General features: G+C 38.6%; 1 protein-coding gene across 6 annotated transcripts; it reads right to left on the bottom strand.

The window, feature by feature from the left end:
- Positions 1 to 159: 159 nt before the first annotated feature.
- ZFYVE16 (zinc finger FYVE-type containing 16) lies at positions 160 to 26,576 on the bottom strand. 6 transcript variants are annotated; one of them, XM_080972274.1, is made up of 19 exons: positions 26,411 to 26,576; positions 25,598 to 25,651; positions 22,934 to 23,042; positions 20,412 to 22,615; positions 17,586 to 17,682; positions 16,574 to 16,675; positions 14,985 to 15,106; positions 14,217 to 14,598; positions 13,360 to 13,476; positions 12,376 to 12,531; positions 11,081 to 11,305; positions 9,675 to 9,757; positions 8,280 to 8,384; positions 7,339 to 7,489; positions 7,044 to 7,124; positions 6,159 to 6,321; positions 5,076 to 5,181; positions 3,570 to 3,731; positions 160 to 2,249 (listed from the first exon to the last, which is right to left on the bottom strand). In XM_080972274.1, exons 3-19 carry the CDS (start codon positions 23,001 to 23,003, stop codon positions 2,085 to 2,087), a joined length of 4,491 nt encoding a protein of 1,496 aa, XP_080828400.1. In that variant the 5' UTR covers positions 23,004 to 23,042; positions 25,598 to 25,651; positions 26,411 to 26,576; the 3' UTR covers positions 160 to 2,084. The 6 variants fall into 6 exon arrangements, with proteins under 6 accessions (XP_080828400.1, XP_080828399.1, XP_080828402.1 ...); XM_080972273.1 differs by lacking the exon at positions 25,598 to 25,651; XM_080972276.1 differs by lacking the exon at positions 25,598 to 25,651 and having other exon boundaries at positions 20,412 to 22,552.
- Between the last annotated feature and the right edge of the window lie 962 nt (positions 26,577 to 27,538).

Genomic DNA, 27,538 nt, shown 5'->3' with positions numbered 1-27,538 from the left:
GAAGAACTACTTTGTGCATATCCAAGCACCTGGCATTCTTGGTGGTATTTTTACTTGTCTTTTTTCAACCCCCACAATTTGCCTCTAAAGCAACTTGCTATATAGCATGAGAATATTGTCTGAGAAACACAAACATAGAAGTAGTTAGGCACACATAAGTTCTTGAAATCCCAGTCTTTATTTCTCTACTGTGCATTTAAGAACACTGAAAATCAGATTTCTTATAGCAGGTTATTTAGCAAGTTGTACGTGGTCTGTAATACTATAAATAAGACCACACACATTTCTTATGGCCAGAATGTACCAAAGTCAATAAGCTTAACATGTTCACTTTTAAAACAGAGGCAGAAAACTTCATGGTGACTCTGAGGAACTTTAAATAGATTTCGGAACCGATAAAGCAACTGAAAGAAAGGGACCTTTAAGCAATGTATCACAGCTTTTAAAATGTTGTTGTGTCATTTGTTAAGTACTTGTCAGCTTCATTCATGAAGATTTTAATAATATTTATACATTTTATAAGGCCTAATAATATTGTTCTAAAACAAGTGTTTATAAAATGCTATTTGTTATCTATAAACTGAAAGGATCAATTTCCAAGAGAACATAAAGCTATTATGACAAAATGGGTTACAATTGCTTTTACACAATATAATGTTGTACAAGCCATGGTTACATATGATGGGTCAATATTTGAAACACTTAGCATTCTTTGCTGCAGCTGACTTCCTCTGTTCACCGATACAGGAACCTAGATATGGTATTATAATGAATGTTACTGTAAACTTTAGCTTGCCCACAGAATTTTAATTCTGAATAGAAAGGAGTGCATTGGTTCAATGATAATAGTCTAATGGCCAGCAATTTCTCAACGTTTCCAAAAATCCTGTGCCACCATAACATAAACTGGCAAACATTTTAGTTTATAAGCTGTATTTTGATACAACATAAATATACCCCAGTGAATGTCAAGAAGGCATCTAGATACAATTAGAATGCAATAAATTCAGTCTAATACTTTAATCAAACAGACACATAGGCACACACAATTTACTTCTGTGCATAACAAACAGGAACATTATGCAGGCATTATCAAAATGTATTTAGAGTTCTCAGGTACTAATATCAATTATCCTCATATATAAATACTTATTTAATGCAAATACCCCAGTATAAAAATAAGTACTGTATACAGGAAACCGTTCATGAAAATTCACACTTAATACATTGTTCTCCCTGAAAATAAACAGGGATACCAAGAGGTCTCAAAAATCAGAGAATGGCGCACAGACAGGCTTTATGCCTGATTTACTGCTACAGGATGACTACTTTAAGGGTCATCTGGCTTCTTACTCATTCTTGGAAAAACCAAGAAACTGTACATCTGAGCATAGAAGAAAAAAGATTAGGTATTTAATATAAAGGGTATTCATCTTTATGTTCAATAAATTCATTATAAACATATAACAAAGTTAGCCATTCAAAAAAGTAATTCCATGAGAGCTGACAAATTTTGCAAAAGTGCATCATTATACACTTCAAAAACATACCATTAAAAAAAATAATCAGAGTTATAAAATTATTACAATGGTAAGAAACATGCTGTGTTTCTAGGTAATATTGATCTGTTCAAACATATCCCACTTTAGCTTACACTTATCTTTTTTAAAACAAGCAAACAAGCAAACAACCAACCAACCCCAAAACTATTTAAGAATAGCCTATCAGACATGTGTCTAATTTAAAAAACCACCTAAAACATCTGCAAATGATAGATGGATATCCTTCAGTATTTTGCACACACAAGCTAGTTTTAATCCTTTCTTGCCTTTTACTGGGCTGTATTAAGTGTAAACTTTCAGAACGTTAGATAATGGTCAGGTTTTTAAAATGATATTTTATGTTGACATTAAGGAGGAACATGCTCACATTTTGAAAAGGTAAAATGTTATTAAAGATGTGTTACTAAATCACTGGCTTTTAAAAAAATAAAACCTGAATATTTCATCCATAGTGTAATCTAACTGCTTTGGTATTGGTCACTGCTAGCAGTTCAGTCCACTGCAGTATAACATACACGCCTGTTATATTAAGAGAGATTCAGTGATGAAAAATATTAATTCCATTTCCATTGGTAGATTTGTAGCATTTGATGTCCCACCATGAATCACTGGGATCAAAGCACTATCCAGATCATTTAGGTAATGCTGAGGAAGAAGCTTGCCTCCAGATCCTGCCTGGTATTCCACCTAAAATAAAATAAAAATGTGTTTGATTTACCATAACAAACAATATAGACGGCAACACAATAATTAGATATATATCCTATTCAAAAATCTTCAGGCAGTTTACTATCATAATTTAACATTTAAAAAAGAAATAACAACAAAGGAATCAACCTTTCCCGAACCATTCCACTAAGTTCCGTAAGGTGTGTTCTGGTTTGCAAACTATTTTTGGAAGCTGAACGTCCGACGGGGCTTCCAGTTGGCTGCAGGAGCTTCCTGCAGCCAATCAGAAGCTGCACTTTGGTTTCTGAACGTTTTGGAAGTCGAGCAGCCTTCCGGAATGGATTTTGTTCGACTTCCAAGGTATGACTGTATCTGTAAAAGTATTAGCTTTATTATCTACTAACGATCCCCTCAGACTGAAAGTTTGTCATACTTTGTAAAAATGAAGGTCAATTAGGGTTTCTGCTTTGGATCAATATTTTTATGGTGCTGATAAGCACCAGATCTGTTTCTTTTTCATTGTGCAGTCTAATTTTAATTTGATGGTGGTTTTTGGTGGGACTCTTATGTGAAATCATGGAAATTCAAGAGGATCTATTTTAATTCTACCTTATCTAACCTTTACTTCTGAAAGATCAAAAAGTGGGTGTGCTCTCTTTTTCTGTCTCTCTGGTGGAGGGAGTGGGAGGATAAGGACAGAAGGGATGGGGCAGTGCTTTTTTTCTAGAAAAATAGCTGCCAGTATTCACCATGAAGTTGTTACAGTAAGTGTCACACTTTTTAATCAAGAGAGAGAGATGCCAGTACTGCGTACCCTTGAGTACCTCCACTGGGCAGGGGGATAAAAGCAAGCAGAAGGGGTGGTGTGCCCACAGCATACTATCAAATTCCAAATGTGTCCACAGATCCAAAGGGTCAGTGACACCTGCTGCAGCTATTTATGGAATCTGCCAAAGTGCTAGCTATAATTTATAATAATAATTTCTTATTTATACCCTGCCCATCTCGCTGGGAAGATGCAAGCTCCCAGTCATTAAAAATACTATGGATTTGGCCCATATCAGGCTGTCTTTTCACTCACTGATGCAAGTTCCTCATCTCTAAGATGAGGCAACAAGTGCTTTGGTACAACAAGAACTTGACTGTTTTAAATCTCATCCAAATGAATGCTGGTGAGTTATTTATATAAGAACTGATATTAATTGACATGAAGACATTTTTATACCACTTTGTTCCATTTTCCCCAAGTTCATATAGGGCATAGTCAATACAGAGTTCCCAAATGTCTATATGAGCATCACATATATGGATATATAGCTGCAGCTTTTAAAAAGTTACCCTATCGGTATCCATGGAGACTCTCAGGCCTATCTTGTTCATTCCATGACTTTTCAGGGTTTTGAGATGTTGGCGAAGGGCCATACAAGAAGCCAATGCAATTTCTTTAGCAAATTGATGAGCATGACTGGATACCTCACTGGCCTTTAAGAGATAGAACACCTGAAATGTAATTAGAGAACAGTTAGCTATAGTGACTTCTTCCCTAAATAGCAGACTTTTTCTTGCTAAAATTAAAATGACTACTGCAGCAGCGATAACATTCAATGATAGGTATGTTGGATCAATGGTGTTCACTAGAATTTGCAAAGGGACAAGATAGATGCAGGAATTTAAAAAATAAAATAAAACAAAATGTGTGAAATCATCCAACTATTGGAGAAGAAAAATGTATTCAAAATGCAGATTAACATTCTGAAATATGGAAGCAGAAACAAATGCCTTTCCCAAAAGGCCAATTCCAACTGTTAGCTCTAAGCTGTACTTCCTCCCACCCCTAATTCCCAGACTATCTGTCCCATTCCCTAACTCAGACATTTATGCTGCTATTAGCAAGAGTTTGTCTAACAATGGAGCAGATGCAAAGCCAGTATAAACCAAAGTATTGGGCTGAAAGGGAATATAAGTCTAAAAGAATTCAATGTCTGAACCTAAGGGATCCTTATCCTACAAAGATTCTAGAGTGGTGTTTTTTAAAAAATATCCCAGACCCAACATCTACTCACTTCTTAAGTACTCAAACCTGAAAATAGACAAGTAAAAATGTCTCTGAAAGAGTAAATGGATAAAATATCCTTCCAACAGCTTTTGTTTTATTATGGTAGAATCTTTTTTCTTTTTTAAAATAAATTTTCTGATTTACAACCATAAAGAAGAGCAATACAAATAACAGCTGGTCTTTCTTTACATACACCACATACTCTATCATACTGAAGAACCTGCCTGGGTATCCACTTCCATATGAGATAGAGATCACTACAAAATGATCTCTTCGTGCCTGGTGAGACAAGCCTGGGGGAATCCCTTGCATATGTTCTTCCAGAACAATGTGAAAAGGCAGGTGTGCTGCCTTTCATCAGTCAAAATACTAGTGGCTGAAAAAAGTTTCAACTGCCATGTCTCATGGCCAAGTAATAATCTGGTGCTTTCCTGAGTAACTGCAAAAACATAACAAATCTCTTTTTTTTTTAATAACAAATCTCATGTATTAGTTAACTAATGGATTACTATTTTAATAAAGATTAATAAGAGTATTTTATACAGAAAATAAACTAACTTAACTAGACTAAGTACAAAAGAGACAATGTTTCATAAATATACTTACAGCTTTCAAAAGTAAAGATATAATCAACATTTGAAACACTAGTGGGAATTGGGGATATGTAGCGTGAAGAATTCAGCAATCTTGTATCTCTTTCACACACAGATACCTTTTCAATGTTTCAAAAGCTTCATTTAATATTATAGCAAATATTTGTTATTTTGAGAACAGCAGCATTAACTTACTTCTGTACACTTTACAAGTTTATTGTCCATTTCAAAATATTCTTCTTGGACAATTTTTTCGCTTGGAACTCCTTCCATTGATTTCCCATCTATTGGGCTTGTAACTCTATGAAGCAAGGTTAATACTGCATTAATTGCGCTAGTCAGACTCCACTAGTTTCTTTCCCTACATAATGTGTTACTGGAAGCCAGCCCAAATAGAAATTAATGTAGCATGTTACATTATATAGAATTTTATCTATTACTGTCAACCATCCTGAATTTGAGATCGGATGGACCAAAAATGTAAGTCTGAAATCCAAGCAGCTGCTTAAGCACTAGCTGAGTGGAATGTTGAATTCAGAAGAGGCTGCTGGTTCAGGCCAAAGGCCCACCTAGTCCAGCACCCTGTTCTCACAGTAGCCAACCAGATACCTATGGGAAACTTGCAAGAAGGACCCAAAATACAGAAGAGCAAAGGCAATTGTCTTTTTTTTTTATTCTTTCAGGCTTTTTACAATTTTTTACGTAGCCTACCTAGAGAACTTCAGTTCTGCGGCAACATAGAAATGCTGTTTACCACCAATTCTGAATCCACAGAATGTTGCAAGTGAAAAACATCAAATACTGAATTCACCTTGTTCAAACTGGACTCCTGGACGGTTCCTCTGATGTACAGCATGTGACCAGTTATGTGTGCATGTTCTAGGGCAGTTTCAATAGTACTGTGTCATCACCCAAATTTCCTACACAGCACTTTTGCTAAACATTCAGTCTCACTGTGCAGCTTAACATTTTCTAAATTTCTCTTCCACCTCCTTATTCATGTTTGCTTCCACATAAAAGGATAAATATCCATAATATCTAAATTCATAAAATATTTAAAATGTTCATAGGGCAGCTCTGAGAGGCTGACTAATCTATAGACCTTCAGATAAATAATTTTTTTAATAAAGCATGGCCAAAAAATGTTAGAAAAAAATTCTGTATATAGGAGGATTATGCAAATAGTTGTCAATATCAGACCTTTTATTTTTTAAAAAACTGATGACATTTTGCAGAAATATATTAACATACATTTTGACTTTTGTAAAAACATCATACCTCACATTTGTTTTTTCTTCATTTTCTACCCAACAAATTTCTACATATTCCCTCAGATCTCCAGAGTCGACTTTGCCACATGTAATTCTAAAGTCCTTTTTTCCCCTTAAAGCTTGACGCAAGCCATCCATAATCTCTGGAGTTATTTGAACCATTATTCCATCTATAAGAAAAACAATTACTTTAATAAACACAAAGCCAAATTATTTTATTACAGTAATGGGCAAAATCTTGTGCCTGAGATCCATCAGGGTATAAGATTCAACTGAAGCCCAGTTTTGATGGTAGGACACCAAATACATATACAATAATGATAAACTTGCAGAACATGTTTCAGCAGAGCCATTCTGCTGGCAAAGAAACACCTGTGGAACAGCTGAAAAAGGAGCAGAGTTGTGAGTGGCACAGGGAAGGAGCACACTTCAGCTGTATCCTGCATCAATTCAAGGAGGCTGGACTGCTATAGTAGTGGCTTTTCTGCATCCAAAGGAGGCCTGCACTAGATCTTTGGGAATACCTTTTAGGATTCTAATTCACTATCATGCCCTCACTGCATCTCTGCTCCAGCATGACACCTGTGGCACAAACAATTCCCCCACAACTTCAGCAGAAGAGGGGAACTTTTTAAAAAAAGGTGCAGAGGACAGGATATGCAGCACTTGATTCTAGTTGTTTCTTTTTTTGTCATGCGCACTAAACTCACAAGGGCAACTTTAAGTGAGAAATACAGTGGAGCTACAGAACTTTTGCAAAAAACAACTTAGCCATACAACACTCTTGGGAACATGAGTACAATGCTCAAAGATCTCTGTCTCAGGGACTCCCCCTTCACCTCTGACATGACTGCAAAAAACACACACCAAAAAACAAACAAACACCACGTACCTTCAACAATACTAGATTTAGCAAGGAATCCAGAAGACGTTTTTAGGGCTCCATTGAACACAACAAAGCTTGCACCTGTAACTAAACAAACATCATATACGTCAATTGCTCATACAAACTTAGAAGTATTTTAAACATAATTTGAGTAGGTATTTACATTCTATGTTATACTAGAAATGCACACAACTTATGAAGTTCTAGAAAAACAGTGTCCAGCCAGTCCGTGACACTCACATACCAGACTAAAAAACTGACCACATGCTCCAATGGACACAATACTGTGGAAGACACTTACTTTTCCTAGGCTGTCCAGTAGCACTGTTTGCTTGTGTCTGATAGGCTCCATCATCATTCTGTATACAGACTAAATGAGAATCTGCTTCAGGACTAAAACTGGCTCCAATGCTAATGACATGCTCATTAGAAGTATTTATGACTTTCATCACCTGTAATTACAGAAATGTCATTAAGAGTGTGTGTGTATGAGTGAGTGAGTGAGAGAGAGAACATGAATCCTTGCTGCTTCTTTTAACTCCAAGGTTTAAGCTATGTCCCTAAGTATAGACATCTATCTAGAAATAAGTCCAGTCGAACACCACAGAACTTACTTATGAGTACACATGGATAGGATCAGGCTGGAAGTGAGATTCTGATAAAAAGTTACCGACCTTCACATAACCCTGACCATTCTGCATCTCTCTCAAATTCAGCACTTCCTCCTTAGCACACTACAGCTGCTTCAGAAGGCCAAAGCTGCCACTTTAATACTTTGTATAATGTCCTACCCACAAGCCCCTTTTCCTACAATTGCTGTGAGTTTGGCTATAAAGCACACAAGTTTAGCCCCACAAAACCTGGGAAAATATTGCTTAGGACCCAGATTACAACACATGTAAATGGAGAAAATTCTATTATAGGGCCTACAAACGTTTCTTATTCAAACAACTAATTCTTACATATTAAGAAGTTAATAACTTCGCAGGATGAAACATTTACATGCTTTACTCTATTCTATCCTGCCCTTTCCCTAAAGATAGCAATTCATGATAGTTAGGATTTAATTACTACCCCAAGATCACTCAGCAACCTTCATGGCTGTGGAGATTTGAACCTGGGCCTCTGTAGTCTAAATCCAACATTAGTGATGATGCCACACTGGTACTATGTAGTCTGTATATAAATGTTTGCCAATTTTTGATTACATCTGCACCAGCCCTTACGACAAATTGTTCTTACCTCATTATATCTCCTCAGAGGTATTTTAATGTAGCTTCTACCCATTTCCATATGAATAAATAAATTATCTATTGTATGCAATGTATATTGATAATTCCGAAGATCCTGCAATGCAATAGAAAGTTGATTAATTTATATATTTAATTTTCAATGGTATGCATGTCTCATGACTACTGACTGTAGAATAAAAAGGAATTACCCAAAATCTAGTACCAAGCTATCAATAAAACATGTATACCAAAAAATGTGAACTATTATCTTCTTTGACTCACTTATTACAATAACCAGTCACCCACAAGGTAAACTGAACCAGTTTGAGAAAACAAAGTTAGAGAACATACTACCTGCTAATTATAGTCAGCTAACCCATTCTATTTTTGTATACAAGTTGTGCAGTATAGAAATGATTAAATAATAAGCATGAGAATTAAAAAATAGCATAACTAGGCAGATGCATAAAATTACACTTTTTGTAAAGTTACAGAATAATACTCACATGCCCACCAAGTGTGAATAAAGCCCACCAGATACCTTTCTATGTTATACTTCCAACATTTAATTAACATGTATGTAACTTTCATAGGGCAAAATGACACATTCTGTTTACAGCCAGTACACCCCAGTTCCACTGAAAACAGTGACAGGAGGAACAAAACGCAAGGGGTAAGTGATGGACAGGAAATGTGCTTAACAATTGCCTCTGCAATAGTTCTCAATACACATTTGTCATGGGAACATGTACCCAGAACACATTTCCTTTGGCCACCAAATCTATTCAATTCAGCTTCACACTGCTGTTGTTTGTTCACCTAGCAAACCACCCAAAATGTGGTTAGCTAGTATACAAATGGTCCTTATTAACTTTTCTGCTGTTCACTACAAGAAGGAACTTGATTGTTTTGCTTAAGGCTAATGACAGACCAAGTTAACTGCTGGATTTCATTTTCAAAAATGAAAAATCTACCATTGTACGTTTCTTCATCCAAGCATTCCTAGGTGTAACCTGAAACCTGCAAAGCTTAGTAGCCTAGGAGAGCTTAATCTGTTAAAAGCCTGCTACCTCTTCCAATACTCCATCTTAAGCCAATGAAGACTTTACAGTTTTAATAACAATAGTTCTCCCACTTTTGCCCCACTGCTTCACTTAACATTTAGCCTGATGAACTTAGGGAGAATTTTAATTTTCTCATTATTTTGTGACATTTTGGTTGTTCTAAAGGTATCATCAAATTCTAGATTGTGAAATTTATCTTACTGATAGTTTCCTATAGTTAACTCCCAACAGATAATTAGGCAGCATTAAAGAATACAGAGATCTTGATTTCATTTCTGACAATGCAATTTTAGTATCAGCAACAGGGCAAGAATGAAATACAAGCAAAAGCATATACTCACAACAAGTAAATTCATGACTGTGTGTCCTATTTCACCAAACAATGACTTCCTATGTCTAATACTTGTCAAAGGAGTTGGGTACACTAGCAAGAGAAAAGGGGGAAAGTAAGAAACATGCATAACAGAATAATATCTAAATAACCCAATCACTTTAGAAGTTGACACATTATGGTTATTGGAACTGTATATATGTATATGTATATATATAAAATTGATGGGATCCAAAACACCGCAAAGGTAGTCCAATATACTCATGGGTGTTTTGTCTTTTGTTCTCAAACAGCAGCCTCAAATGTTATACAGCAAACCATTTTGAAAATGAGCATACTTTCAAAACTAGTTTGTAATGCAACATGGAGGTGTTCTACCTGGGATTGTTTACAAAACAGATGAAGACGGGTATGGATGTGACTAGTCCCTCAATGCGGTGGTGGTGATCAGTGGAAGTCCCATGTTGCATTTATGAGCAGGGAAAGTATGCTATTTAAAAAATAAATGATTCATGCATGAAGTTTACAGCTATAACTGTCCCCAGCCATTCACATGTACTTCCAAATGTAACTGAAGTGCAAAATGGTGAGGGGAGAGAATTAGTAAAAAATAATAATAAAAAGGGGCATATTGATTTGCACTATAAGGCAATGTCTTGGCAATGAATTTATTTAATTTCAGAAAGAGATTGCCTTCAATCTTTCTGGCATGTCTTTTTAAACTCAACCCATTAAAATGGAAATTGACATCACATAAATCATTTATACTCTTCTCTTAGTGAACTGTACAGGAGGTCCAGAAGCCTCTAAATAAGATCCTGTACTGAATTAGCTGAAGAAATATCCAAAGAGAAAGCAAAGAACATAATACAATGACCAGGATAGCAGATGCAGGACATTTACATGTAATATATCTCTGGACCAGATTCAAAAGTCACTGGGAGGTGGCAAGTAGCACATTCTTGTTATGAAGATGGCAGCACATTCTAGGTGCAGAAATGTATTTCAGATTGTGTTGTATATGTCTGTGGTTTACACAGCAGTCATCGCTAACCAATGCTTAAATTTGTCCTACATAGAAACTTTCATACCACACATTTTAAGTGAGCGGAAAGCACTTCATTCATTCCAAAACAGAAAATATTTCATAAGTTTTCTTCAGTGGTTCCTCAAATTTCCAGTTTTTCCACTGGAAAATAGTCCTTGCATTTCCCTCTTAATCCCCACCCCCTGGATAGCCTTTACATCTTTACTCATATAATATTGAAATGTGCTACCAAAAAGACCCATAGGAAGACGAATAAAAGAAACTGACATTTGCAACCACACTGAGGTTAAAGACTTGATGTCAATACACAATGGATCAGATTAAAGCACTGATCTAAGTATATGAAATAATATGTGAATGAAACTCACCTCCGTATTCTGCTCCTAATCTCAACATTAAGCGAATTGGAAATACCTTTGCCCATGGCACCTCTTGCTTCTGAATAAGAATACCACATAAAAAAGGATTTTTGGGTAGTATGAGATCATCCAGTTTCTGAAAAGTTGGTGTAACAAATAGGAATCCACCATTCTCCTTGCTTCCAAGAAAGCCTTCAGTGAAAGTAATATTTTCCAAATTTCCTATGAATTTTCCTGGTTAAAAGAATACATATAGTCAAAATCATCATAAAAGCACACTCCTGATGCATACAGCCATGGACATAATCATAGCTTCTAGGGCAAAATAAGACAAATGACTCTGGCCCCAAATATCTGAAAGATCACCTCCTTTCATACAGGTGTTAAAATCAGCAGAAGGGGCACTCTTTGTAGTTCCATCAGCCTCAGAAATCTGGGGTGGTGGTGGCCAGGGAGGGGGAACTCTCCATGGCTGTTCCTCAGTTGAGGAATTCCATTCCCAGAGACGTGCCTGGCATCTTCATTATACAGTTTCTGTCATGTGCTGGAGTCACATGTCTTTACCCTAGCCTTTGATACTCGAAATACATATTTTCAGGACTCATCCTGTATTATTTTGACTGTATTTTGTTTTTAATATTGAATTAATATTATGTGAAGGGTGGGTAATAATAATATCAATTTGTTATTATAAGTACCATATGCTGAATCCAGATAAGCATGATTGTGCTTGGATTCCTGACACTACTGTCCCCACCACCTATAGCACCATGACATAACACATCCGAACAAGTCACTCATGAGAATTAGGGGACCATCCTGAACAGCTGGCAGGGGCTGCAACAGTAATGGATTATTAATGGAAGTAGAGAGGGGGGAAAGAGACTCCCCAAAATGAGATCAGCAACTAAGGGTGGAAAATTTCCCTGAAATGCCTGTCATTTTTTGAGCAGCCCAGCAAAGAACATTGGGTCAGTTCTTATTATTTGAACAACACCATTAAGATGAATACAGTGGTACCTTGGTGGTCAAATGCCTTAGTTGTCGAACAAATCGGCTTCCGAACGTTGCAAACCCGGAAGTGTTCTAGTTTGTGAAGCCAAACGTCCGATGCAGCTTCTGATTGGCTGCAGGAAGCTTCTGCAGCCAATCAGAAGCCATGCCTTGGTTTTCAAACCTTTTCGGGAGTCGAAAGGACTCCTGAAATGGATTAAATTTGAGAACCAAGGTATGACTGTACTGAAAAGGAAGTATTTCATGAAGTCTGATATGTTCTGCTTTCAAATTATAGCAAAGTTTCATACCTTTCATGGCATCCTTATATATATTAATAAATAATTTGAATATTTCTTCAGGAACATCATCTTCATTTGGCAAACAAGGTAACAGTATAATAATTTCTGCCTGCCCCAAACCATGCAGTCCATTGGTTGAGAAGTACCAGCACCTTTCTGAAGAATCTTATTGAGAAAAATAAAATTAAGCAGTAGAATATTTTATTGTTAAATGAAGGATATTAAATATATATATATATTTCTGCATAGTAACTAAGACGTTAACGTTAGGAAGTCTTATGCTATATTCAATGTTAGGGAAGTGTAAACTCACTGAAGTATTTCCATTTATTTCAATGGGTCTTTTCTGAGTATGACAGTTGTATAGCACCATCTGTATTGAACTATTTACTTGACTTTCATAAGATTTTTTTAAAATTTAAAAGCCCTAGTTTAGAGATGGTTGCTATATTAGCCACAAAGATTCAAAATAGAAAGGTGATACCTTTTATTGATGTGATAATTAAGCATTAAGGCATTATAGGGAACACTGTAATTCATTATTGTATGTAAAAATATTTACAGCTGACATCATCTGACTTTCTATACACCTACGAATCTTACTTCAGTCTAATGAAGAATTTGAAAGGTAGTATAATCCAACTTCAACCAATATTTGTTTAATTCAATGTATCACTATCTATTCAATGTATTCCTACCAAAAATGCCTAGAACACTTCAAAATTATACATGACATGCCCCCTGGGCAAGTGTTATTCATTTAAGGACAATAAAATATGTCCAGGGATCATGCCCCAATCAAAAAAAAAAAAAAGGGGGGGGGGAGAATGAGGTTTGTGATACCTATTTCCAAAATAACTTTAAAAGGTAGAAGGCAAGAGTAACGGGGGGAAAGCCTCAAGCAAAACTAAAGATTTAAGCCTACAGGTTGGTTCATATTTCGTAGCAGCAAACAAACACATTTACATGCCATTTTCCTTGTGTACCACTTACAAGGCAGTATCTTGACATTCACAAGAAGATTTGCATTCAGGATGAATGTTAGTGGATTGGGTTCTTCAAGTAGTAAAGTGACTTGCTTATGAGAAGGATGTTCTTCTATTAAGGATTCTAAAGAAAATTTAGAACATTATTAGTTCAACAGAAGGTATTTTCTTACAGTGAGCAGGAGGAAAGCAATTTCTCATTGCAAAATACAATACTTTAATCAGAAAAACGGTCCAGCAGTAGATGTGAGCATATCTGGATTTGATGGCACAGTCAGCACATAATGCCAAGACAGACCATGGCTTATTGTAAACAAGCAGCCATGCAAGCTCCCAGAGAAGAGACTGCAGACTCTCTATTTCTCCCCATTCATCCTGCAGCTGTGTTGTGAGAAGCCATGGTTTGTCTTAGTCTGGGCTTGTGGCTTAGCTTTCTCCAGTAAAACGCGCTGCAGACTAAAGTTTGTCCCATGATTTATAGTTCATGATTTGTCTGGAGAGCTAAGCAACAAGCCCCAGTTCTGATGACATGCTAAGCTAAACCATGATTTAGCTCAGCACAACAGCAGAACAGAGGAGGAGCAAAGCAGCTACAATCTCCTCTCCAGAAAGCCCCACCTTTTCCGCATTCTCACTAAGCCAGATCATTATGTGCCAATAAGGACAATATTATTTCTTTATATTTTAATTTCAATGTTATACATTTACCTTTTAATTGATTTTATTAATATCTTATGATTCTCAATATCATTATACACTTCTAAATTGCAAAATCAATGCAATGTAGCACATTACACTGAGAAACATTCCCATTTTTAGAAAACACACGTTTCCCAGTTTCCTACTTGGGCAGAGGAAACTCACCTTCTCCTTTTTCTCCTCTTGCAAGCAGAAGAGGAGGCAACCCATTATCCTCAGGAATAAGGCTGATCTCCTTGCTAACACAGTTTTCAACACCACAAAGCATCCTGTAATCTAATGGACTAACAGCTACATCACTAGCTTCATTTGTTGTGGCAGGAACAGGATGCTTTACTGGTTCAACAATAGTGGGGAATTCAGCAATAGCAGGAATCAGACAGTCAGAAATACATGACAACTCAGGTTGTCCTACGGGGGACAAAATATCTTCTTCTGGAACAAAAGAAGTAGGAGAACTGAAGTTCTCAGTTTGTCCAGCAATATGCATTTCATCCTTTGGTTTGATATCAGTTGCACAAACAGTGTCATTTGTTGAACTTTCAACCTATGAAAAAAGTTATTCAATTAGATCTAACATTCACTTAATTCAAAAGTGTGAAATCTGTACAAGCATTTCAAACAGGAAAAAATGAAAAAAGCATTGTTACATAGCCATTTAGCAACAAAACAACATATCACGTATTTTTAAACACAATAAAAATGTTATCTAACAGAGAATCATCATGAAAATCAGTAAAACAGTATAATAAAACAGGAATTCAGTAATAACAGGGTGCATTCTTCTTAGAAGACATTTGAAGCAATTGACGGATGATGCTTCATATATGGCAGAGGGGAAGGGTATTCTAACATGCAGAAACCAGGATGGAAAATGTCCACTTCTTATTTTTAAGAACACATAGTAGCAATTTATGATAAATTATGGCTTACAGGATATGGTTCCTGTGGGGATCTTCTGACTCCAGATGACAATTTTGTTGTGTCAGCAACTTCCCCATTAGGCAAAATACCATCTGCAAACCAAACTCTTTTCTGTTCTTTAGGGCACAACCCTAAAAGGAGAAGGAGAAATAAATGAGGATCCTTTACTTATTTTTTCTAAAACAAAACCACCTAACACTTCCAAAAAAGCCCTGCCCTGCCCACAATAGCAGTCCACTTAGAATCATTACTACAACACATAGCAATAGTGTCTTCCCTCAGTAATGGAATGGAGACTTAATGAAAGTTAATAAACTGAAGCTTTATCCAGGTAAGACTGAGGCACTGTTAGTGGGCAGTTTCCTAGACCAGTTGGATGGAAACTGGCCTGTTCTGGGTAGGGTTACACTCTGAAGGAGGTGTGTAGCTTGTGGATACTTCTGGATCCATTGTCACTTGAGGCAAGGCTCAAGTGGCCTCAGTAGAACAAAGTGCCTTCCATGAGGCAGTCTGAACATATAAAACCAATGCTACCATGACTGCATTGGCTACCAATTAGTTTATGGGCTCAATTCTAGATGCTGGTTTTTACCCAGTATCTCAAGGACTGCCTCTCCCCACACGAAGCAAGCCAGACTCTGCAATTGTCATCTGAAGTCCTTCTCCATATGTCTACTCCAAGGGAGGCATGGAGTGGAGGAATACAAGTACTGGCTGTTTCAGTAATGGTTTCCCACTTGTGGAATCATCTCCCCAGAGAGGCATGCCTGGCACCATCTTTAGCTACTTTAGCTGTCAAGAAGGAAGGTTTGTTTTTACCCAGGCATCCGACACTTAATTTGGAGGGTATGAGGTATATATGTGGCATCTTCCTTGCTTATTTTTTTAGTGAGGTGGGTTGAGTGAGATATTTGTGCCTTCTAGGTTTTCATTTTATTCTGGTGATTATGATTACGATTATGAAGAAGAAGAAAAGATCAGATGAACAGTTGTATACCTCAACACAAATATACCAAGACATGAGGTTTCTGCAGTTAGTAAGTTTAACTATTGATGCACAAAAATATCTAGAAAAAGATGTACACAGGTGTGCAAATAAAGAGGCTTGCATGGAAGACTTGTCTCAAGACTAGCCTAGAGGAGCTATCTTCACCTTTTCCAGGTTATGTCTCAAGGCAAAGTGTGGAGACATTGTGTTAAAGATGTGGGACAAGAGGCTTATTGACATTTTTGCCTCAAAATAAAAATTCTCTCCTCTGCAAGTTCAGGTTAAAACATAGCATGGGTCACTCTTTATCAGTCACCACTTTGCTGACATCACTTCAAATTGCAGCAACACTGCTAGCAAGAAATTTCATTTCCTGCTCCCTGTCCCTCACCACCAAACATATCATGGTTTGAGTGTTGAGAAAACGAAAACCAAACCCAAACAGAGTATGCATATCCCACACAAGTAAACATCAGCTGCAAGTTTGTTGTGCTATCCTATAATTGTCTAGAGAGGCCCCGATAGTAAATTTAGTCCTTCAGGTTACCATCACCATTTGGGTGTTTAAATACAGATGTGGGTAATGAAACAGAAGGAAAATTAGGCGTACCGGTTGTCTGTGCTTCCTGCAGAGGTGAAACAGTTGAATATTCAGAGGTACCAGAATTGGGCACAAGACCCGTTGGGCTCATCATCCTTTCTAGTGCCTGTGCTAACAAACAAAATTTAAAAAGTTTAAATGTCACAAATGTAGGATATTTCTCCTTTCTCCCTTTTTCTCACACACAGGCTTGAGGGGTCCTGAGAGGTACCCCAAGGTGAGTTTAGGATCACACCCAGTTTCATTTTAACTAGGACTGCAACATTTACTGGATTTGAAAAACACAGTCAGCAGTTCTATACAGGTTATTTCCTCACTACGCATAAGAATTTATCTGTATCATACTACCCTTCTTGATGTTGGTGTCTTATACTCAAATATTTGCATAGGGAGGTCTCTATGTGTACAGCCCAACATGTTAAATTGCATAGATCATTCCAATAAGGCCTACAGAGCACAAGAATGAGACCTATGCAGACTAGGCAATACAGTGCAAAACTGCTATAGAAAGCAAAGTCAAGGGCATCAGTATCAGGTAGGTGTAGGATAATTTTCATAGCAATCTATGAGGTTGCGGGGGGGGGGGGGGAGGTAAATAGGGAAGCAAAGAAAATGTATACGGACTTAATCTCTCTCCAACTATCAGCAGCCAGGGAAAAGCAACAGAATTTCCTTCTTGGGAAATTCCATAGGACACCTGGTTGGTCATTGTCAGAATACCAAACCCGATAGATAATTGCCTCATCAAGCATAATTGTAAATTAATTCTTATGTTCTAAGAGGCAGTATGACCAATATATTAATCACTCTTTAAAATTATTTCTTTTAAAAGTTTCTAAATATATACGTATGGATGCAACTCCTGTTAACTTCATCCTATGCAGTGTTCAGATATATTACAAATGTTTCTGAGCGCAATTTAGCATAGAAATATTGTTCACATTGGGAAGACTGTTTCAATACTCAGGAGTTATTCCAGTTACCTTTTCTCTTCCTCATAATTTTATTAAATCATTTTTACCTTTGTTAATGGACTCATAGCAGCTTATGCAGACTCTTGCTTCTTTATCCAGATACTGAAGTTTGCATTTCCGATTACAACAGGCAGTACAAAAAACCTAGATTAGAACAGCAGCTATATTAATATGATGAATCTAAAAAATAGTTAAAATAACATATTACTAATTAGACAACACACAAACAGGTGGGGAAATTAATACTATATGAACAATCTTATTTTGCAGTTTTAGTACCTGTCTTTCCAAAGTGCAGTTTTTGCAACATAAAGGTAAAGGGACCCCTGACCATTAGGTCCAGTTGCGGACGACTCTGGGGTTGCGGCGCTCATCTCGCTTTACTGGCCGAGGGAACCGACATACAGCTTCTGGGTCATGTGGCCAGCATGACTATGCCGCTTCTGGTGAAACCAGAGCAGCGCACGGAAACGCCATTTACCTTCCCGCCGGAGCGGTACCTATTTATCTACTTGCACTTTGACGTGCTTTCGAACTGCTAGGTTTCAGGAGTTGGGACCGCGCAACAGCAGCTCACCCTGTCACGGGGATTTGAACCGCTGACCTTCTGATCGGCAAACCCTAGGCTCTGTGGTTTAACCCGTGTCCCCTACATAGAGCACAATAAATTAACTCTATAGCACAACACTGACATCTAGTGGAGGCTTTTTAAAAAAACCACCACAACAACAAACCTTACATTTGTGTAGAATCTATTTATGCCCAACTCAGAAAATTACTACTAATAAAACTGATTTCGGGGGGTGTGTGTGAAAAAATAGGGGGAACAAACAAAAACTGAAGCATGAATTGCCTTACTCTGATCTCTGAACAATTCTGAATCACTGTAGTGCACCAAGATGAATGCTATACTATGAACAAGTTACCTAGAATCAAATCCCTACTCAACCCATATAGTGAGCCATCCATTATTTGCATCTGACTACAGAGGTGCTGCTGTAAAGGATAAAGTGGAATAGCTTCAAATTTGCCAGTCTCATGGGGAGGGGAAGGAATGGAAGACACATTTTGGAAAAGAAACTCTTTTATGTTCTGGTCTAGGAAAAGAGATCAGATTGTACAGAGCTTATCTTGAGCCAAAACCTGCCTAGATCAACTTCCAAATATATTTTCAAAGATAATGAATTGCCTTGAGCAAGTTCATAGTGCCTAATCATTATAAAATACTACAATGTATTTCACACATCTGTAGTCAGAAGATAGGATTTCTTAACTCTGGGAAAATCTGTCAATGGGCTTGGTCACGCTTCATTTTGAGAGCTCAGCTCTATTTTCATCCAACTTTCAAAAGCCAGGCCAAGAATGAATGGGGATTACTTTAAAAAAAGGTATATTCTTGTGCTGAGCACACTCATCCTGAAGGGCTGGGGTGAGAAGGATTTTGGATCTGGGTGATGCAATCATTAAGAACATAGCAAAGGGTGTGTAGATGCAATTTGTAATCTAGTCAGCCTGCTATATAGTGCTGGGGAGAGGTCAGCAGTAGTACTGCATGCTAGCACCAATGACATGGGGAAATGTAGTTGGAAGGTCCTGGAAGCAAAATCAAGGTTGCTAGATAGAATGTTGAAAGCCAGGACCTTCAAAGTAGTTTTATCTGAAATAATACCTGTGCCACACACAGGGGCAGCTAGATAGGAACAGTTGTGTAATCTCAATGCATGAATGAGACAGTAGTGTCAGGAGAAGGGGTTTAGATTTATTAAACAGTAGGGGACCTTTGGGACAAATCAAACTTGGCTCCACTTAACCAGGATGCAACCAAGCTGTTAAAATCAAGAACAATTTTCAAACTGATTGTGGGGTGAAACCGACAGGAGCCAAGGAGGGTCGGATTTGGAACAAACCTTCCCCCAGGATGAAGGTGAAAAGGTTTATTATCATTTAAATGGAGGAGTATAGAACTAGGCATCAAGAGTGTAGGGGTACATAACAGCAATTCAGAGAGCACAAAGCAACACAGACTAAAATGCAAGTGCCACAGATAATGTTGAGACAGAAACTGTGTTTTTCTAGTAATGCTCAAGGCCTTGGGGCCAAGATGCGTGAGCTGGAGTGCTTGGTTTGAGAGGACAGATATAGTGGGTATAACAGAAACTTGGTGGAATGAAAACAACCACTGAGGCACTCATCTATGGATGCAAACTTTATAGGAAGGATATTGAAGGGAGTACTGGAGGTGGTGGTCAAAGATTACATAAGAGACGAAATCCTACAGAATCTTGGATACCAGACCACTGGTTGGCCACTATGAGAACAGTGTGTTGGACCAGATAGGGCATTTGGCCATATCCAGCAGAGACCTTCTTATGTTTCTACCAGTCTATGGTCTCCCCCCGCATTTAGTTTTTAATATATGGCAGGGCAAGCTGTGCTCAGATAACGTAGTTTTCTCTCTCCCCAGCACAGGCTGGATTTTCAAGACTGCACAGGGTAGCAAGTACTGGGACATTTATATGCTGCTTTTGATCAACATTTTCCACTTTTACTTGCAAACTAAAGATTGTGTGCAAACCTTAATGATTATCTAGAATACAGATTGTGTCTTTCTTTCCTTCTATATATTATTTGGTCAGTTACCAGGATCTGAAGCCTGTTTGACTGCATTTTCAATTAGTAAAACTTTAGGCTGATAACACTTAATAGTGCCTGTTTCCATCCCAACTAAGCCAGTTTTGGGGGAGGGGAAGGATGGGAATGGTGTTAATAAAAGCAAATGCTAACCTAGAAGGATAAATACTTATTTCTAACTTCTATGATGAGCAGACATATGGACTAGGATAGATATTTTAAAATGGGTTTAGATTACTTACTTTCCCACAAGCACGGCAATGGTGTCTTCTTTTTGTAAATGTGAACTTGGCTTGACAATTCATGCAGTTTGGTGCTTCTGAATCAGGAACCCAGGATGGCTGCTTGTCCCCTGGGACTACAGCTTGTTCTACTACTTGAGCAGGTTCCGAGATCACAGGTGAGACACTACCTTTGTTTTCCAAGCTGCTTTGTGTGTCAGCATTATTAAATCTGAAGTTTGACTCATAACAGGTTTTAGTATCTGAGAGAGAGGTATTTGAGATTGTGGAATTTATCACTTGGGGCTCACTCTCAAGTTTATTTGGACTACTAAGCTCAGAAGAGAGTTTGGATTTTGGTGAAAAGTTTTGCAACTGTTTTGGCCTTGCACCTCCACTGTGCACCATCTGTTGGCTGCTTGTGAGGTCTGAAATTTCACTTGCAGTTTCACTTATGTGATCTGAAGTCTCTTGTTGAACCGGCTGCGTTCCTTTTCCCACCAGAATCCCCAATCTAGGTTCAGAATTGGAAACTATACAATTGTTATTGACAGAAGCTTCCCTCTTCTTAAATTCCGTTTCTACTTGTAAACTATCACTTCTGACATTCAGTTTGTTAACATCTATTAAGTTATCATAAATCACATCAGATTCCGACAGTCCATCATCAGTATCTTCTTCCAGAGGCTTTGAATGGCTCACTTCAGAACAATGCTCAGTTAAGAAGGCATCAAGTTCAGCATCACTAATGAGCATATCACTTCCAATAATGTCTTCTTTGATAGCTAGATCAATTGAAGCTCTATCACCAATGTCAGCGAGCAAAACACTGCTGCATGTTTCAGTAACCAAAGAACTAGAAGTAGCAGCAGAGTCTTGATATTGAAAAAGATGACATTTACTAGTAATGTTGTCAAAACCCACATTCTCGCTATCTGTAAAGGCAGGCTTCTCTAGGCAGCACTGGATGGGTTTGTTTAGATTTCCATCTGGTTCAGAAGCTTCTATTCTGTGAAACAATTCTTCTTTAGAAAGGCCATTGTTATATTTTTCTGTGTGCACAGTTACATCACTAATGACATCTGCTGCTTCACTCTGAGCAGTTTTTCCACTTGTGTCATCAGTTGAAACTAGTGACCCACATATAGAAACAGCAAGTGGAAGACAGGACAATGAAGTCTGTACATCTTCAAAGACCTCTGATGTTGAAACTATGTTTGCAGTTGCACTGGTTTTCTCTTCTGCACTAGAGATATTTTCCTCAGGGGTGGGTGTTTTATCCAATACCAACATATTATCAATTTGAAGTGGGGAGGCACATAAAGTCTCTTCTTTTGGCAATATTAAGCTGTTGTTATTCAACCCATGTGTCTTTGGCAGGTTAGAGGTTTCAGTTTCAATCTTATCTTCTTTTGAAATAGTTTGCTTGCCACTTTCTCCATGTATCGTTTCACTTTCTGCACTATTTTCATCTACTAACAACTCACAAGGCAGCTCATCTTTGGAACTTTCTACAGTTGGCTTTAGTTGGGCTATTAAAGCTGATACTCTCTCAAGGCCTGTAGTTTGTTCTACCTGATCAATTACTTCATTGTTATCCAAAGTTCCCGTCTTTTCTTGAGCCCCACCAGATTCCACTACATTTGCTTCAGAAAGGCTGTCTGTCTTTAGCATCACTTGGCTCTGTTTTTCTGTTGTGCCATCTTCCTTATTATACAGTGTTGTATCTTCATCAGTCAGTTGATGTGTGCCAGAATCCGCACTATAATCAACAGACAAGTTACAAGCAGTGGCTGTTACCAATGATAAATCAAAACCAGTAAGAGAGCTTGTATTGGTCTGAAAGTCACCTGGCTGCAACTTTTGAATACACTCCGAATTACTTTTCACATGGCTCAGATTACCTGTGTCACTGATAAGATCACAGACGGGTATGCTACATCGCCCAAGGCAAGAAGATTGATTTTTATCCGAAGAACCACCATCCACCATAGACAGAAGATCTAACCCAGTGACATTTTTCTCATTCTGTTCAGTGTTCAGTTCAAAGTTTGCTACATTTGTAGTCTGACTAGACAATGAGAGCTCAGTTGATGTTGTACAACTACTAATACTTTCTTGCACATTTGGTCCCAGGAATTTTGGCTGCTGGTAATCTAATTCTGAAGAAAGAAAATGAGATTTGGAATCATGTGGATTTACAATTTTGTTGTTTTCAAGTTCATCTGAAATTAAAATAAAAATTGTTAGAAATTCATTACACCTCTCTCTCTTTCTCACACACACACACTCACTCATCCCTATGGCATCAAAAACAAATATTAATAAAAGGCTATTTTTTTGCCCACATTCTTCCTGTTCTTTGTCTCCCCACGCCTCCCCATTGTCTGTTTTAGATTGTAACCTCCTTGGGAACAGGAACACAGTAATATGGTGAATGAGGCTCTGTAAAGCACCATATACACCAGTGGTGTCCTTCATTATAATCCACTTTAAGCATGCTGTTCTCTCACACAAAATAGAAGCATGAAGTAAAAACTAACCAGTATTCTGCTCAAATTCATCAAGTAGCTTGTCCAAGTCTGAGACTGCTGCTTTGAAGTAACTGTCCATTCTAAGGCTGAATCTGGTAAGAGTTTTCTCCTCTTGCGCCTATGTAGAATACCGTACATTGAATTAAGCAAGGGAAGATCTACTGGTAGATCTTGAACAATTTGTAGTAGATTTTAAGAAATTTCTGACTACCAATTCTTTAAAACAGCAACAGTATAAAGAGGGTTGTATGCTTCTATCAAATTAGGCTGCTGAAAAAGAAGAAGTCAAGGCCTGATTAAACCAATGATTTATTAAACTGTGGCTTAGAGTTGTGTGAGTCCAGCGGCTTAAGTATGTTTTGGTTTGCTTTTACTGCTAGCAAACTATTATCTGAAGCCATAGGTTTTTTTTGCTTATAAACTTGTTTTAACTATGGCTTGGCATTATAGGTGAACTGAGCACTCTTCCTTAACCATGGTGTATCTGACTAGCCCCATTACAAAACTTGCATAAAGTCACAATCCCAAGCAAAGGTGCCAGCTTGTGCCAAAGACTGGGGGTGTGTCATGTGTGCTATGACGATGTCACATGATGTTTCGGGAGGAGCACTCAGCAACCTTCCACAACAGGAAGAGAATGAGCTGGCCAGGGAAGACACACTTGACTTCCTCAACCCCCAAACACTGGGGGAGGGCCAAAAGAGCTCAGCCCCCTGGAGTTGGCGTCCCTGATCCAAAGCATTTCAGACTTACATAATCCTTTCACTGTGAATTTTACAACTCCCGTGATGTGGGATTTTCTAAAACAAATTCCATTTTAGAAATGCATAGCTTCGTAAAATAAATTAGTAACATTTTTTTATTTAGATATTTTACGCTGCCTTTCAAAGCACTTTACAGCATAAAGTCATCATAAAATGGGTAATAATTCAAATAAAATAAAATAAAAACAATTCATTACAAAGTCAGTTGTAAAATAGCACCAATGGTTAAAAGTACATTAAAAACAGACTGCCATAAAAACAGATGTTAACACCAGGACTATAGATTCTGTTTAAAAACCAGCCTAGGAGGCAGCCAAGTGTACTTCCCACGGGGGGAAGTTCCACAACAGAACCATGACTGAGCCCCTAGCTTTTGTGCCCCCCTCCCTCTTGTGAAGGACCTTAGCAGCAGGTCAACCTCAAGAGCTGACTGGGCTAATACATGTGCAGACAATCCTTAAGATAACTTGGTTCCAAGCCATCTAGTACCTTAAAGGTAACAACTAGTATTTTAAATTGGACCTGGAAGCCCACTTGCAGCCAGTGAAGGTGGTGCAGAATCAGTGATATATGCTCAGATTGCATGACCTTTCAGAAGCAATGGGGCAGCTACAAACTGATCAGCTGAACATTCTTCAAATGCAGACCCCATGCAGCACATTACAGTAGTCTAGCCTAGATGCAATCAGAATAATGAATAAGAACAGTACAAGTCAAAATGGGCAACTGGAATGGATATAATGAAATATAATAAAATCAAAGTTAATCAAGTTATTTCAGGTACTCTGTAGGAAGCATATATTTATGATCAAAGCTCTTGTTAAAACTAATGTCCTCCCTTAAAATCTAAATAATATAAAACTAGTAGGCTAATCAGTCATCTTCATTTACAATATTTATAAACAATCCAATAAAAATAATTTCCAAGTAAACCTATGAAGTGGCTTGAATATAACATTTAAGGCACACTAAGTACACTCCTTCACATATTTCAGTTCAACTACTTTTGGTTATTGGAAAAAAAACTTTTCAAATATTTATTTAGCATCAACACTGACAAATATAAAATAGCATAAATGTTAAATGCTATAGTCAAACTGCTTTAAGTTACAAAGAATTTACAACTTACTTTAATCATTCTTGGGGACAAAAATAGCCTTAGCCTGGTAGACACTGTGACTAGGATGTGTCTCCAAAGCTGGTCAGTGAAGAGTCACTGCTGATGTCACAAGATTCACCCCTCTCTCTGCCTTGATCAAATATAGAATTTCCTTCCCATTTTACTGAAAGGATTTCCTTTGGACATGGAATTACCGGTATATCACGGTATCATTTTGGGGCAAGCCAGCTTATTTTAAAATCTTAACACTTTATATAGAACTTAAAAACCAATATAATTTCAGGAAATGGAAATTATAATTTAAAACCTGATAACATAATTAATCAGTATCTAACCCAAAAAAGTCTTTTAAGATGGTTCATTGAGACACGAAGAGTAATGAAAAACAAGCTGTGGACAAACACTGTCAATTTGATCACTCAAAAATCATGTGACAAACCATGACTTGCAAACCAAGTACTTGGTAAGCACTTTGAAATTCTTGATAAGAAAGGTAATCCTAAAGCAACCTATGACAAAACTGTCAAGTATACAGCACAAAGATCATTAACATTCTAAATATTTCTGTCTTGTTGCTGATCTCATGTCAGCTAAAGCATAGGGTAAAAATGCTGCAGCTTGTGTAGACTTAGTTGCAAGAAGTCAAGTCATTTTTGAACTGGGAAGAAAACGTTCCTAACTCTTTAAGTGCAGAGACAAGCTAGGGAGACACCCAGGGGCTTCACTTGCTTGTGCTCTGAGAAGGTCCCTGCACACGGAACAGCACAGATTTTGGTGCAACAAACCCACCCTCGCTCGCTATGGTGTCGTCATATCAGCTTGACTTCTCACATGATTATCTTCCTTCACATATAGGAGCGGGGAAAGAAAAACACACACAAGCCATCACCTGCGAATTCTCTTGCATTATATTGGCATTTCAACCTTGAGCCAGATTCAACCTCCTGCGCCGGGTTGTTTACTACAATGGCTCCACAAACCATAAAAAGCACACCGGGGCGGACAAAACTTCTGGAGATTTATTATAATCGCACGGGATTATTCCAACCAAGACCGGGGAAGGGGGAGAAAGCATGGGGGGGTGGGGTGTTTGATGTCGAGATTTCCAACCTCTCCAGGCGCCAGACGGAAAGTGGAGATTGAAACTCTTTTGAGCAGCAACCAAACGTGAAGATGCCAAGCAAGGAAGGGGGTTGCAGGAGGAGAGAGAGGAACCCACTCGCTCGCCCAGCCAGGGAGGGCAGGACACCCCGGGGTGCCGATCCTTCCCTTTATAAGACGATAGAGCAGGCGGGTCTTTCCTACCCGCCGCTTTAGCCCCCCTCGCTCCTGCCCCCAAACGGGGAGAGGGGGAAATCTGTGGGGTGGCCAGCAGCCAGAACACTGCTCGAAGAGATGCCTCGTCTACACCGTGTCTCTCGTTGTCACAGAATACCTGAGAGGAATGGAGGCCCTTACACCACAGGCGCCCCCCCCCCCCACATCTGAGGGACAAAAAATAATAATTGGGCGCCGGACCCTCTTCTGAGGCCGATACCCGGAGCAGGCACGCCCCCACACCAGGAAGCAACAACACCCACCCTACACACACACCCCGCTCACCTCATGGGCGCCCCCGCCAGCTTAATACGAGCCCTGCGAAGCGCGGCGGGACTTTCGCGCAGACTTTTTTTTGTCTTTCCCCGAGAAAGTGGGGGGGGGGCGAGGGCTGTTCTCTTTCTTCTTCAGGTCACCGTGCGCATGCGCTGTCCTCGCGCTCTGCCTCTCTCTCTCTCTCTCCGCCTTCCCTCAAGTCTCTTCTTGCTACCAATCTCCGGGATGGAGTCAAGTGCGCTTGCGCAGTTGCTAGGCTGTTTTTCTTCTCTCCTCCTCCTCCGCGCTTCGGAGGTCAAGTCAAAAGGTTCGGGTGATTCCCCAGACCTGGGCGGGCGGCGGGTTGGTGCGTCAAAAGTGGTGCCTGGGCATCCGGATTGAGGTAGTAGCCGCTTGCATTTCCTCTGCTTGGGACGTAAAGTTGCACCGAAAAAGGAGAAGGGAAGCGGACGCTTGGTTTTGCAGAACGTTTAAACAGGCTTCATTTTTATGTAGAGATGCCAAATTTGGGAAAGGTTACTATAATTAAAGCAGCAGTACATGACGCCTCCGTCTGCTGTCCTCCCTTCAAGGTCCTTGCCTTCCCCTATTGTGATCCTTTTTAATCTTTTAAACGGACTTTGGTATCCGGCGGTGAAACATCAAGCTCTTAAGAAAAGCAAGAGCGATCAGAAAGTCCGGCTTTGAAGGTCCTTAGGACGCTCGGGATCACATGGAGCTATTTTAAAGGGGAAAGTGCCTTTGAGAATGTGCAGAGTACACGTAGCTGATCACTCAGAAGCCACAGCCGTCCCTGCACATTAGAGTTGGGCTTTTATTTAAGTGGCTGCTGAGCTATAGACACATATTTGTTTTATAACTACATTTATTAGCTGTCATTCAAAAGGCATCATTTCCTTGTAAGATATAAGCAACATAATCACTATCCTCATATCAGCATAAGCCTGATAGCTAAGGAGTGGAGTTTTTTCTGAGGCAACCACTAAGCTGAGGAGGTACAGTAAGCTTGCAACGTACGTGGGACTTGCCACGCCTACAGCCAAAACCGTGCATAGTCAAAACACATTGGGTTCAATGGTGGGTGGAATTGACAAAAGTTATTTTTCTTGGAACCCCGTCCCCTTTTTATTTTTTGCT

The sequence above is a fragment of the Podarcis pityusensis genome, assembly GCF_964106645.2.
Source record: "Podarcis pityusensis genome assembly, chromosome: 11".
NCBI lineage: Eukaryota > Metazoa > Chordata > Lepidosauria > Squamata > Lacertidae > Podarcis > Podarcis pityusensis.
This window is presented reverse-complemented; position numbering and strand designations above follow the sequence as displayed.